The 15,185-nt window shown below is 39.9% G+C and overlaps 1 protein-coding gene and 1 long non-coding RNA gene across 3 annotated transcripts in view; one reads left to right on the top strand and one right to left on the bottom strand.

The window, feature by feature from the left end:
- LOC119918190 overlaps positions 1–5,391 on the top strand; it is a 64,244-nt gene extending 58,853 nt beyond the window's left edge. The window contains exon 4 of the long non-coding RNA XR_005447401.1: positions 1,250–5,391. This is a non-coding gene — a long non-coding RNA (uncharacterized LOC119918190). The remainder of the gene's footprint in view (positions 1–1,249) is intronic.
- Positions 5,392–6,293: 902 nt separating this feature from the next.
- On the bottom strand, positions 6,294–14,659 carry atp5f1c (ATP synthase F1 subunit gamma). 2 transcript variants are annotated; one of them, XM_038739218.1, is made up of 9 exons: positions 14,542–14,659; positions 13,992–14,026; positions 13,324–13,455; positions 13,024–13,231; positions 10,584–10,727; positions 10,373–10,437; positions 10,137–10,292; positions 6,950–7,046; positions 6,294–6,490 (listed from the first exon to the last, which is right to left on the bottom strand). In XM_038739218.1, the coding sequence occupies exons 1-9, from the start codon at positions 14,580–14,582 to the stop codon at positions 6,487–6,489; spliced, it is 882 nt and encodes a 293-aa protein (XP_038595146.1). In that variant the 5' UTR covers positions 14,583–14,659; the 3' UTR covers positions 6,294–6,486. The 2 variants fall into 2 exon arrangements, with proteins under 2 accessions (XP_038595146.1, XP_038595147.1); XM_038739219.1 differs by lacking the exon at positions 6,294–6,490 and having other exon boundaries at positions 6,946–7,046.
- Positions 14,660–15,185: the final 526 nt, after the last annotated feature.

The raw sequence follows: 15,185 nt of genomic DNA, 5'->3' as shown, positions 1-15,185 counted from the left end.
TTTCACCTTTTGTTATAGCACAATAGTGATTGAACTTGGCAAGATCCAGAAAATATACATTTTTGCTCTGTTGAACATCTTGTGTCTTGCAACTTGCTGCAGCCGTTTGGGCATTGATAGCCAGGTATATTCTTGAGGGATCATCAAGCTAGACAAGCGTTCCAATTCCTTTAACAGAGGAAGTTGAAAGCGTCAGTAGCCCATAAGCTTTACTCTTTTGGTAGCCTAGCTAGCTCAAAGCTAATGGATCAGACCAGGAAGAATCAGTGGAGAAACAAACCACACAACTGTTCGTGAGTGTCAAAAATGTCTTTAAAGAAAAATAACTAGGGATTACTTCATTTTATACTTCTGATTGTGAATTAAATCAAATTTGTAATAACATACAGGTAAATCAGTTTGTGCCTCTCATACTGCCATTTTTGAATTAGAAACCGTTGCATTGACAATTACAGCAGAGTTACAGAAAAGACTTATGGCCATGGCTACAAATCCATCTGCTGTCTTTTTACCTAATTTTAAAACACACCATATATTTACTGCAGCACGTGGTAGTCTGTCAAAAGACTAGTAGCGTTGTACTTTATATTTTGCCACAGAGAGCCCCCCCCTAACATTTACCAGAATTTGAAGTAAAAAATGTTGGAAAATAGATCTTCCTTGGTCTAGATCTCTAAATCACTGCTTATGTCTCTTTTAATCAAGTGGTCTCTGTGCTAACAGTGCATTAACACCTGGCTAGTGCTAGTGAGCGAGGGTACCGTACCTCTCTTGGTCAGGAGACATTAGTCATGCTTGTTGTAGCGGCACCTTGAGAAACTCCTTTGAGGGCCACGGTGGCCAAACAGACGAAACACACACACATACAAAACCTCAACAAAAGATCACCAAGACATCTGGAGAAAAGACGACGCATCAGGCTACTAAGCGACCGACACGTGATACTAGAGCACAGAAACCACATGACTTTGAGGATTACCACATACAGAACTGTGGCCCTAAATATCAGCTTCTTTGCCCCCTAAACATCAGCTTCTTTGCCCCCTAAACATCATTATCTTTATTGGCTTTCAAATACCCATTCTTCTGACTGACTGGTGTCCCACTTCCCATGCCAGCTCTTTTCACAATTAAGCCTTTAGCCTGAGTAAGTGCCCACTTCATTTGTAAAACACCCCTGTGAATGATACAAGCAGCTGCTTCTCCTGTCTAAATCTCTTCCTCTCTCTCGCTCTCTCTTTCTCAACAGGCCTCACCATTCACTCCCCTCTGAAAACCTGCACCGGCCAGATTGATGGGAGGATGGCTCTCATTTGGAACAGGAGAAAAGTGGCCAGTTTAAGGGCTGCAACTGTATTTTAAAAGCCACGGGTGTTAAAGAGACTGATGAGCTTGGTGGCAGTGGTGACCCTCCCTCCTGGCTCGCTGCAAAACCCCATTGGGAGAATGAGAAGAGACGAGGGAAAAGGGAGGAGGGGGAATAAATCTGCGTGGCGGCAGGAATCGATCGTTTCTCCCTCCTTCCTGCGCTATCTCATCTGCAGGGGCTGAGAGAGGCAGAGCGGTTTAAACGATCCTGACCTTGTCCGACATAAATAGTCAGAAAAGTCCACGGAGCAGATAGCTTTGTGTAATGCTGGGGTGAGGCGGGAGGGTGGAGGAGGAGAAAAGACGGAGGGAACGCATTGAGATAAGAAGGGGGGTTGAATGAGATAATGCCCTGGCGTTACTACATCAGAGTCCGTGTCGCTCACACGCACAGACGTCGCCGTGGGAAACAGCCTCGGCCTTGCTTCCTGTCTTCCCTCCTTTTTTGCTATCTCTCCCTCTTTTTCCCCTCTGATCAGAAAAAGAAGGGAGTTGAGAGTGAAGGAGGTTGGAGGAGTGGAAAGTCTTTCCCCCTCAAAGCTCTCATCTTTCTTTCTGTGACTACCTGAAAGATGGATGGAGGAAGTCAATTGGCTCCTATGAACACCCATTCTGCACTCCTGAGGAAGACGTGAGTGTTTTAAAGTAAGAAAGGAGCTCTTTTGTGCGGCGCCCCTCTTCTTTTCTTTTGAGTGTAATGCTGCTGTACCTGACAGTGGCGCTGCCCCGGGTAAAGCCAGAAATCTCTGCCTCCATTGTCACCTGTTCCTCTAATCATTTTCCGCCCTTCATGCCACAATGGAGGAGGGCGATAACGATAACGAGGTGAAGCTAATACAGAGCAGCAGCGGGGCCCCGAACACAATGTTCAGATGTCTTCACTCGTTCGCACACACACACACACACACACACCCCATTATACACTTCCGCAATGCAGAAACACACACACACACACACACACACACACTTAGTCTTTTTTCTTCAGTCACTCAGGCGCAGATGTTTGAGGCATTTCATTATAGTGCAAACTGTCAAATTACCTTCGCATTACACAGTTACACACTTTCATAAAACGCAATAAACACAAGAATAACAGTGTATCAAGCTTTTTCTCTGCTTTCTTAAAAGTAGTCTAGTTAGTGGCTTCTAACTGGCTGCTGGTTTGAATCCCAGTATCGGGTAGAAAAATATCTGAGTGGAAGCAAATGAGCCCATTACTCCTTTTTTATTTTCCAAGTTTTGGCCATCATTCAATGGCTTATGATCACATTGTACACACAAAGTGAGATGCAGAGATCTGGGGACACACGTTGAAAGACAGACAGGTTTGAAAAAAAGTTAAACTCATACCCAAACTGTCCGTCGTAAACATCATCACAGTTTAAAGACCAGACCAATTGTGTGCACAGTTTTCCTGTACAATGACATGTTTCTTGCCCTATTGGACTTGTCACCATGTTCTCAGCTCTCTCTTCAGGGCAGGAGTTCCCAGCCTTCTTCACTCTGCACACTATTTTTATATTGACAAATATGTAGTGCCAGTGGCAAGGAGGGACACGACTGAAGTAATAAAAGTCAAATGTTGTATATTACGACACACACATTAGGGCTTTTATCTCCTCTGAAGAAACTGTCAAACCCTCAAAAGTTTTAGCTTTTTACTCGTTTAAACTCATGTAGCTAGTAATAATGCGCTTGTTCAAAATCAGTACATTGTTGTTGTGGGTACGACAGGGAGTGATAGAGAAAGACGCAGCTGAGAGACCACGCCAAGTCCAAGGTAATTACTACACACATTGTGCATCAAGTTATACAATAAGTTTTTTGCCAAATCATATTGATCAACACGTTCTCACTCCCAAGTCGTCACATATGGACGCATGGTCATCAGTCGCATTGGGAATCCCTTTAGCATCATTGCTGAACGCTAAAAGTAGGTGAAGTATATAAAAAACAGAAACCAGAATTTTACCCAGGACACTAGTGTTCATTTCCTGCAGTAAACAAAAATACAACATTGATTCTTTTTTAGTTATGCAACTTAACATACTTATTTTAACCCTAACCATGATTTTTTCCTAAATCTGACCAAGTAGTTTTGGTGCTTAAACCCAACCAAATTGTGACTTTTTGCAACGTTAACCAGTACTTTGTCTAACCGGATGTTGAATATTTGTTATTGATAACTTGACTGCGGAGCCTTACATGCAAAGAAAAATGTTATGGGTACCCAGGGCGTAAACAAGCGACACCAAGAGGTCTTGACTAAGCATCTATACGTGACAAGCTGGAAGTGAGAATGTGTTGTTTGTTTGTTTCTTTGCGGGCTAGAAGGCAATATTTCGAGACCTGGTACCGGTCCACAGCCCAGGGGTTGGGAACCCATGCTTTAGCGTGTGCATTTATCACAACTGACAATGGCCAAAATGAGCTGTTTGCTTGCACAGCCTCATACCTAGAATTTTATATTAACAGGCCCGCAATTAAAGGACTAAATTTACTGTTTTCCTTGCAAGCATCAACACAGAGAAGAAAATCACTGCTACTGAGATAACTTTCCAGACTTTGTACTATGTTGCCACAAAAAATAAACCACTGTGCACCATCTCTGCGTCTGATAAGCCGTTTAACTGGACTTCCTGGTACCTATTTCTTCTTTTCACCGGGACCCTGCACCAACAAAAACATTAAAAACGACAGAAAGAAACAGACGATCTGCTCTCAGCTTCCACAATCCATCCATTTTGGACCTAGGCTCTGCAGAATTCCCAAAATGACAAAGCCCCCTCCTCCTCACCCACATCCATGTGATGTTGAATTGCTGGGCCTCGCCAGCAAGGTGGAGATGAGAAGGCTGCTGCTCTCCGACTGTGTTTATCAGAGTCTGGCATCGCTGTAATTTCAGTGTTCAGATGCAATCGCTCCCCACTCCCCTCAGGAGCAAACAATAACAAGCACAAATACAATAGACAAACAAGGCCTGCAGGACATGTATGCACAAACACACATATCTATATGCACACACAGGCATGCACAAAAGCATACACTTCGGACGCACAAACAACAATGAACCCACAAACACCTTCGGTTTTGTTTTCTGCCTTTATTTGGCAGTAGCTGGTGCCAGAAACCTAAACATCAAATGTTTGCATTATTATGAGAAACCACAAGATCTATCTAAAAAGGCTGCACTCAGATCAGATACTGAATCTGAATATTGTGGCTAAATTGACCAGAACTAAACCCTTTGTGTGACATAAAACCAGAATAATGTGTTATTTTGCTATTACACTCTGTGGGCCATTGTGATTTCAGTTTTGTTTAATAAGACTTAAAAGAGCCCACATTTCTTATCAGACAGCGCAGCCTGGTGGACACTTGGGGAACTGCAAACCCCTGCCTTCAACTGGAGAGTGCAATGCTTCTGTTAGATGAAGCTACAAATGATTTAAAAAATAGTTGATTTATTTGATTGGAAATTCTACTCCTTTGCAATTTGCACAAGAGGGTCAGAGGTCATGGTCAACTGCCTTCTGTTTTTCTGGTCTTTAAGGACTTGGGGGCCATGCATAAGGATGCTTCAGTGTGATGGATGCTTTGTTTTTAGGACCCACAGTTGTTCACAACATTTGCTGAATAAATGCCAACAAAGCGAATCACACGGCAAAGGAAGTCGATCTGATTACTCAGTGGTTGCTTCAAAGTTTGGACTTTGCGCCACGCAGAGCAACCAGAAAAAAAATCACTTCTAATATTTATGAAATTTGCGGGACCACAAAAAATTCAAATCAGGATTAAAATATTGTTTTAAAAAGTCCATATGAGAACATTTTAAGTAGAATCTTGATAATTCTGACTTCAGTCTGTTTTCTGATTGGAATCTTAGAAACAGGTAGGAAAAAATATCAGTCTTGATTATGGAGGAACTTTATTATACTATCTGAACTCATCTCTTTTCAAATGTTTGTCGACCCAAGTTTACTGCTGTTTCTAATTCAACAGCTTCAATGGTGTTAATTTAAAAAAAACCTACAATAAAGCCCACCTCGGCATTCCTTAAGGATGTAATTCACAAGAGTTGTAAATCAGATTTCATTATATAATATCATGATTTAGCGCAAAAGTCTTTTCACAGCCTTTAATACAGACATGTATTAAAATGTCTATCTTAACAAATGTGCCCCAAAAATATTTTGGTATTTGATTCTGGACATGCTTAAAAGCACTTCAGTAATGATGGCGTCTCTAAAGGTCTGTTTCATTTCTAAATCTTTAAAAAAAAAAATAAATAAAAAAGGTCCATAAGGAAACATTTAACCTGGTCTAGAAATAGTCAGATAGGACTCAGCTATTACCATTGATTCGTTCTTACTTGGTTATTCATACACCACCAATCCCACAACAAAGGGTGGATAACAATTAGAGACGCACTGATTCAACCTTTTCTCTCCTGATCTCAGCGCTCTGTTCCCAAGTTAAAGTCTATGTATATCACTGTGTGGAACTCATTGAGGCCAGGGATGCATGGCATTAAGTTTGTGGCCGACCGTGACTGAATTTAATGGATAGTTCAAATGCTAAATTTTGAGCTTAAGGTCAGTTTCACAGCTGATACTGATCTGATGGATCAAGAATCCCTCACAACAATTGTAGTAACCCCTTGAAAAAGACTTCCAACACTATTAGCTTCACAAATTTAGCATTTATTTTTAGAGGAATAATTGTGTTGGCTTGTATCATACTGTAATGTGTTTGGTATTTTGCCCATCCCCTGTATGTTTACACAACACAGGAATACAATCTATACTGTACAATCTACATTTCTTCTTTACTTTTGGCCCACGAGACCCTGCAACTGCATTTCTAACTAAAGAAATATCAAAACATCAAAATGGATGCATTCCAAAAGGAGTGAAGCGTAAACATTCAGCTTTCTCAAGTCATCAGCATTTATTGTGAAGAAAAACAGATACAGGGACTGATGAAAGTATGAGGAATTGATAAGGTTTATTTTCTCTGTATATTTTACAAATAGAAGCACAAATGTTCAGACTCGACAACACCTGTCTGAAGTACTTTTGAAGCGCTATAGGCAATGGAAGCGAGGATCTTGCCCGTTTATCTGCAAAGAAAGAAAAAATAAAATAAAAAAAAGGTAAGAACAGAACTTAAACAGAGTTTTTGACTTGGCTGGGGACAGTTTTTAACTCTGGAGACACTCTGTAAACCTAAAGGGCATCTATACTATTACAACAAAAGTATTTATGGTGCTCGCTTCTACATAAGACGCTGATCAGACTAGCCCAGAAGGGGACACTAACATTATAGTCTACCTTGTTACCTCCATTGTTAAAACAAGCCTCAGTTCCTGAGTTCAGCAGAGGGTGAGGAGGAGCAGATTAGGTCAGAGGAACATTAGTCACGAGAGAATGTGACAGCTTCTGGATGTGTATTTATTTTTAAAGATATGCACGGTGAGAGAAATAAACATCTGAAAGGTCAGAAAAGTTAGCAGAGTAATGGAGGAATGTCTGCAAGTGAACAGGATCATGGCCATGGTGTGGAAAGAAAACGGACTTACAGAGCAGCAGCTCCAGAGATGATCTCAATGAGCTCCTTGGTGATGACGGCCTGTCTGGTACGGTTGAAGGTGAGGGTGAGCTTATCAATGATGTCAGCTGAAGGGAAGGGACAGAAACCCATCAGTCAGTCAATGTCAAATGCAAAACTTAAAACGTGGAAGAACAGTCGTCTAAGAGCATGGCTCAGCATCAAAACGAATGTTTCAAAGTAAATCATAATGTGAAAAGTGATCATCACGAGATAATAGTAACAAACTAATAGTGAACATTGACAATATTGCATCAACTGCCAAATTCATCAGTCAGTAAGTCGATAACAAAATCCCCAACTATTTGGATAATCGTTTAAACGCAATTGCTTAATATTCACAAAATTTTGCTTCTCAAATGTGAAGTTTTGCTGCTTTTTTATGACTTATATTATTGTAAAAATAGTTATTTAGGTTGTTTTGACAAAAACAATCTGAAGACATCTTGGGCTCTGCAAAATTGTGGTGCAACATTTCAGTTTTCTGACATTTTCAAAACAAAAAGATATTTGAGATTTATCAATAAAAAATAATCATATGTAGTTGCAGCACTAATTACACCTCATGGCAATGGGAAGTACTTGCCTGAAACTGATTTTCCTTTGTCAATTAACCCATTAATCATTAAGTATATAAAAATGTCCATCCAAGTTACAAGAGCCCAAGCTGCCGTATTCAAACAGTCCAAAACCCGAATCAGTTAAAAAATGACACAAAACTGAAAATCCTCACATTTCAGAAGCTGAAACCAGAGAAAGTTTCACGCCGACTACTGACCTTTTAGGCACCGATTGAAATAGCTGCTGTAATGTTACGTAAATGAAAAAAAATTTAGGAGCACAGCAAAAAATGTAACAGAGTTTAACTATTATATACATATTTATGCTACGTGTGTGCTCCTTCTCTTTGTGTTCAACTATGGTGTGAATCCATTAGAGGACTATGGAAGTGAAGATCCTTGTATTTGGACACTCAATATCGGCCTTAATAATTTGTTTTGAAAGTTTGACATTGAAAACAGCTTTTAAAACACTGATCACTCATCTCACAAAAAAAAAAAAAAAAACCTTTACTGGGATTGGTGCTAGTGTAGTTTTTGAAGCAGGGATGGATTCATGATACACCAGCAGCACCCACACAACCCACACCAAATGTAAACAACACTACTGAACAGTGTTACAATAACTTTAGTAAAACCGATGTAAAAGAGAAGAGGAGCGTGTTGCTCTCAGGAGGCTAGAAGCACATACTGGCACACCCATCTTTCCACTTTCACACAACATGGGGGAGAAACTAGTTTAAATGAGTGTAATAGTATTTATATAATTATGTCAGATAAAAAGTTACATTTTAATCAAATAGTATACTGTTAGTATGTTAATGATTTAATTTTATTATGTGCATTGTCATTTTATGTAATACTATATTGCTCACCACTAGTATAGTATTTATTCCAGTTGGACAAAACAGCAGTTCTTTCATTAAATCCTTGTGCAAAAAAAAAAAAAAAAAAAAAAACAGCTTACATTGGTCTCTTAATTTGTTAATGTTAGTATCTCAATCAGAACCATTCATGCAGAAAGAGTTCAACATCTGAAAGTTTACTGTGGCACGTCAAACTTTTTTCTTGTCCCATCCAATCAAGGCTGCGATTGGTCAGTTGACGAGAACCAAAATTGACGAGCACATCGGTTTTATGAAAAGTTGAACATGTTTCAACAAAAGGCACCAGACATAGCCAGCTAGCTAAGCCCACAACCTCCTTATCTTCTCCCTACTGTCTTCTGTCTCACCGCTCCAGCTGCTGACATCTGTCTTTGTTTTGAAAGGAGCAGCTCAAGCGGCCACCGAGCAACGTGCTCTGGTGACTAGCCGGTTTTATTCCTGCCAGAGTTTCAACAACTCTCATATGACTGACACCAGTTTTGCGTCGCATCCTGCACGTTTAACGACGCGGTGCACTGCAGGGGGGGGGGACTTTACACATAATCCGCCATAATTTCAAAGTAGCACATTAACATCCAGTTCATCCCTTTATCAGCCCTCTTAAATTTTAATCAAAGCTATGTGAAACCATTTAACCACCACCGGTATAAATCATGCTGTCTATGATACAGTGAGCTGCTGTTGAATGCATCTAATACTACAGGAATGTCTACAACAAGGACCTGAAACTTTGAGATTTCATTTAACTTATACGTTAACGTTATAACTATGACTGGTTGCGGGAGAGGAGAAGTGACTCGGTCTGTTTTTATTATTATAAATTATTAAAGTCATGTAACTAACAAAAGACCAACTCACCGCTCACACAGCCCTCTACGTGTTTATAAATTCTGCGTGAGCTCCGGTAAACTCCGGTCAACTGATTGTTTTCTTCTGTGGTGAGGCAGTGCAGTTAACAGGGGAGCTGCAGCTGGTCGCCCTCTGGTGGATAAACTATGCAACACCCATGACATGAGTGACTTTTTTTTGTTTGTTTGTTTTTTACATTCATATCTGCTATTCTAAATGGCAGATGCCATTAAATGCAATTAGCTCATATCGGCCGGCGAATATATTGGTCGGGCTCTAGTTCGCACGTATAGATTTTTAGGGGCATATGCGAGCAAAATGGTCGCACTGTAGAGCCCTGCAATCTGTTCTTCATGGGACTGATAAAGTTGCACATTTAACACTGCCAAGCTAAATCCTTTTTTAAAATCAGAAGATTGAGATTTATTTTCCATACTAAAGACAAATCTTTCAAAATAATAGTCTTATAGAGTAGATCTCCATGCTTCTAGATAACTTGATTTAATTGCTTTAATATTTGTAGGCACTCCTCTCAGCTCCTGAATGTGTGTTTTGCAGCTTATTGAAACATTAATACGATGTAGTTGGTCCTAAATATGAGTTCCAACAAATCATCTGATCTGTGCCATGTACAGAATTAGCGTGAGTGAGTGTCCTAATTAAATCAGGTGTGTCCAAGTGAGCGCTGACAAACTTTAGATCCATCCCCCCCCCCCACCCCCCAGAGAGGTCATCCCCTCAGATAATTCATTTGGAAGGAAAGAGAGAGAGATATATATATATTTCCTAAAATACTGATCAGCCCCCAACTCATGAAAGAGAGGAAAGTGAAGTGTGTTAGCAAGGAAGTCCAGAGTCTTACAGGCGTTCTTGCTGGCATTGTCCATAGCAGTCATCCTGGCACTCTGCTCACTGGTGGAGGACTCCTTCATGGCCAGGTAGAGGATGTTGACCAGAGCAAACTCCTGGTAGTTCCTCAGCACATCAGCATCAATGTCATCATAGATGCCCATGCTCTCTGTACAAAGAACACAGATGTTCAGTATCTCTCTGGCTGAGGTTCTGAGTGAAGCTTTTCAACAACTACAACCACCATACCTGCGTTAGCAACTGTGTCTGTGGAAAACAAAGGCTTGTTGTCCGTCTTGTATGAGATAACGGACCTGCATCAGAGAAAGGGGAGATTTATTTTCAATCATTCCATTTTACCCATCTAAAAAACAGACAAGTCAATCTCTCAGCTTTTGCAACTTGAAATGTTTTTACACAAATCCAAACAAAGAAAAAGTCAGAACTGAAAGTATGGTACCTGAATCTGTTGTAGATGACCGAGCCCTGGTCAAATTCATATCCAGAATTGAGCAGCTCGGTGGCAACGATTGAAGCATCAGTGAAGCTGGGGGGCTTGCGGCCGATTTCCTTACAGTTCAAAATGATGTGCTTTCCATGAGTTCTGATGAGGAACAGTGGATATCATTGGTATTAGGGCTGCACAATATGTCGTTTCAGCATAGTCATGGACATGTAATGTCAAGGAAGTCAAATTAACTCTAACACCTAATCTTTTTCCTTCATGCTTGATACAAAAGGAAAATGTAACTATGAGTAACATCATTACTCAAGCAAATGATGTCAAGTGACAAGCAGGCTCTGCATGCAGTGAACTACGACATCACAATATTGTTCAACCAAAGCAGGGCCCGCCCTTGTTAGTCGTCGGCGACAACTTGAAAATATGGCAGGAACAGAAGAAAGAAAACAAACAAAACAACGAAACAGTGGATTTGCAACCTTTGTAAACCACTCAGGGGCTGGTGTATAGCTGCTCTATTATTTTTATCATTTTACATTTTGTTTAATGTAATAAAGCTCAAGAATGGATGGTTTGCACTCAAAAAAAAAAAAAGAGTCTTCAAACTAAAAAGTTTCTGCTCATTTATTTTCTAGGCATTTTCCCTACAAAAAAAATCATCCCAATAATTCTAGGACGCTTGATTCTTTGAGTAGAGCAATTGAATTGATTCAAATTAGCTTTATTGGCATGGATGTGTAATAACATTATTGCCAAATCATCATACACACGCACACACAGCGGCAGCAGAGCGAGACACTGCGCCGTCGCGGTGGAATACGGTGAGGGTTAAGTTAGCTCCAAACTACTGTAACGTTAGTTGATGACAGCTACACTCGTTACTGTAAGTACGTGCGATAAAACCTTTGCAAGTAAATACACAATACTTAATCAACAAACCTGTCTGTAAGGTAACGTTAAACATGTAGAAATGGTTAATTAAATCATCTCTGTTCTCAGTATCTCACTATCCCTGTATGTTTTATACTAGCACAGCTAACGCTAGCTTGGCATTAGCCAAATGTTGAAAACAAGCTAAATAGAAAGCTGTCTGTCTGGAGCATAAACTGGTCTGTAGTCTTAGTTTGTCTCAGCCTGTAGCTGGTTTGGCTGAGACAAACCAGCCGCTCCTCCTTCTACCTGGTAACGTTACCTGCAGCCAGTGAAAGAGGAGGAGGGACTGATACAGACTGATGTGCTTTCTAAACGTCACTCACTACGTCAGATAAAGTTATTGAGTTACTTTGCTGTTGTCTAGAAACAACATTTAGCTGTATTTAAAATATTAAATTAAAAATAACCAGGCAGTTAATATGTACACTTCAGTACATGTTTATTTATCACAAGTGATATGTCCTCTCAATATATAACGTTATCGGACACTGAATATTTTCCTCATACCGTGCAGGCCTGCCTCATGCCCGTTGGATCTGGTCTTACCAAATAACCATCACTAAATGGTAAAGTATCATATAGTAAGAATCGGATCGTTAAGCAGTCTCAATATCAATAAAAATTAACGATCCCCATCCCTTTATCGCACAAAAGAAAAATATTGCATCAGTTTTTTCCTATATCATGCAGCTCTAATTGGTATAGTAAAGCAATCATCTGCACACCAGGTCTCTCTTGGAAAAGAGGTTTTAAATCTCAAAAAACACACTTAGGCCAAAATATAAATAATAATATCAATACTATATTTAGATTTTTGCTAAATATGAATTGCGATTTAAAATCTAATTAATCACGTTCAACTTTTTCATACCCATAACCGCATTTTGAAGATTACTTTATTTGTCCTAAGGAAATTTGTCTTGGATGTACAGGCTGCCACACATTAACTTAATTTTCAAGTAAACTGTTATGAGAAAGATGTAATAAAACTGAGCTAATTATTGTTTCACCTGGCCCGAAGAGAACACAATTCAAGAAGGTGGGGAAAACTTGTAATATTAGGGAAAGAAAATGGGCATTGAGAAATTAATTTCATCTCCTCCTTTTCCACAAATCTATCAAAAACCCTAATCCATTAGGGTTCGAGGGCAACATGCTGAGCTGCTCTGTTGTCAGCTTTAAAATGTTAGAGCCAAGGCAATAATAATTATCAAATGATTACTGTAATGTGAACATCAGCATTAAAAAAAAAGTTATAAAAACCTTGCTACAATTGTAAATAGCTAGTATGCAAGTGGAGATTACATTGTAAACGAGGAAACTACAATTTTTTAGTAATTAGTTATTCTGAGCTGCTCCACAACACGCCAGCTAAATCACATTTCTGCAGACAAGACGGACACTGACTAAATAGCTAATCAGTAAAGCCCAACACTGGACCTGACTCTTGTCTTTCATTAATGTTATGAAGATGAACTTTAGGAAGCTCCATTTCCATTCATACCTATGCAGCAGGCCTCTCAGCTTGTCTCCCACATTGATCACCATGACCTCCTTGCCAGCACTGGTCAGGGTGGCGATCTCGCTCTTAATGACCTTGGCCACACCAGAGTGGATGGCGCCACAGAGTCCACGGTCAGAAGTCACACCAACGAGCAAATGCTTGGCGGCCTTCTCCTCCGGCACTTTGATGTCGGCCTTCTCATACAGGGCTGGAGAGCAAACAGTGAACAGAATCTTAGTTCAGTGTCAAAAAATTCAAACTCTTACTAATACAAAGTGAGCAACAACATGGCATACGTACCCACAGCACCAGTGCCGTAGACTCTAGCTGGCTTCAGCTGCCTCTCAGCACGAGCATACTTGGCAGCGGCCACCATCTTCATGGACTTGGTAATTTTCTGGATGTTCTTGATGGACTTCAACCGAAGGGTGACTATAGAGAGTAGGGGATATTACTCAGTGTGACACCAGTGTGGATATACAAACAAGTACACTGATCTAAATGTGATGTGTTACACACAAGAGACCACCACATTAAACTATATTCACATATCTGGCTAACACACACACTTTGTTGAACACTAAAGAACTTTTTATGAATCACTGGGATAGGTACTGCAATTCAGCATCACGTGTTTGAATGTCTTAAGTCATTTGTTTTCCAGTTGCCTATGCATTCACCTTCCACCAAAACACACCACAGTGGGTATGATCCAATTAAGTAAGAGATAGCTTGCATGTACAACACTTTGCAGCGGATTGATAAAAGACATCAAGACCATGATTTGCAGCTTGTGTCTTCATACCAGGTAAACCCCTGCAAAGACTTAGTGACATTTCTCTCAGATGTTTGCAGAAACGACTCAGATATTGGCTCTGGGGTATTATCAGTGTGCCATTACAGTCTGTAATATGTTTTGATGCTGTTGTCTTTTCATATTAATAGGAGAAGCACACAAAGTTACTTACTGTCCTTCAAGGTAGCCATGTTCCTGACCTGCCCACTGTGAACAGAAATAGTGCATGTGAGCTTTACATGTAAAAACGTTATTATATAACATCAACAGTAGCTTCTAATTAACGTCACATTAGCACAGACTCATTTAATTTGTTAAATAAATAAAAACTTGATCACATGCTAGTTGTGCAAATGCGATAGCTGCAGTTAGCTTTGTTAGCTACTAGCTGTAAAGAAAAAAGCTTAGACAGTTAACCCTAGCTGGCGACATCGCTGTGACTTATGCGTGTTAACAAATATTTTCTGTCTTCACTGGCTTCTCACACAATGTCTGAACGTTTTAGCAAGTACATGTCGGCTTAGCATTAGCTGAACTGCACAGCACACCGCTGTCATTCATTAGCCGCGGCCTCCACGTTAGCATGTCCTTGCATTCAATAACTACATGCATTACAGACCAGAAGCTTCACCCGTATTCTAATCACATACCGACACGAAGTACATAGAAAGAAGATACAAGTAAAGATAGTCGCCAAAGTATTTAATTATTGTTGACTTTACCATTGTGGGGTGAACACCAACGCGCTGGTCCTGGCGAACATGGTTACTCCTATGAAGGTCAGAGCCGCAGAAGTGCGCAGGCGCAAGGTAAAGTCAAAATGGACGAATGCTACCTTCACGGACTGCTAGAGACAAATCGTAAAGATGCGATTCACAAACGAAGTAACTCATAATGTCTTAAAAAATAAATAAATAAATAAGCTCTTTTTAGTGCTTCTATTTTTTTTTCTTGTAAAAAATGTTTACAATTTAAATACATTTAATTTACAAACTCTATTATTCATGGCCGTTTTGTTCATGCTTTACTGACCAAGTCATTGGATCATTTTCCTCTACACCACCTATATAGCTGTAATGTAAACTTTTCTGTAGTCATGTTCCAAGTTAAATATTCTGTCAACATTAAAATATGTATGACATCCCATGAGACATGTAAAAATGTCTGTAGCTACGCTTAAGATTTGAAAATTAAAGAGCATGAGCATGGCAATTAATCAAAATACACACCTGTCTTAAAAATAAGCCCTACAGGTCGTTTTATAACACTTACCGTCGTTTCGATGGTACATCCAGAATCCTCAAAGACTCATCTGTCCGAGTGATTTTTAACTTGGATCCAAAGTTGCTTCTCTTTTGTTGATCAG

This window comes from Micropterus salmoides, unplaced genomic scaffold (assembly GCF_014851395.1).
Source record: "Micropterus salmoides isolate LMB-PRFRI ecotype aquatic unplaced genomic scaffold, ASM1485139v1 Ms_hic_scaffold_23, whole genome shotgun sequence".
NCBI classification, from domain to species: Eukaryota; Metazoa; Chordata; class Actinopteri; order Centrarchiformes; family Centrarchidae; genus Micropterus; species Micropterus salmoides.
The sequence above is the reverse complement of the archived record's forward strand: the minus strand, read 5'-3'. Positions and strand labels throughout refer to the sequence as shown.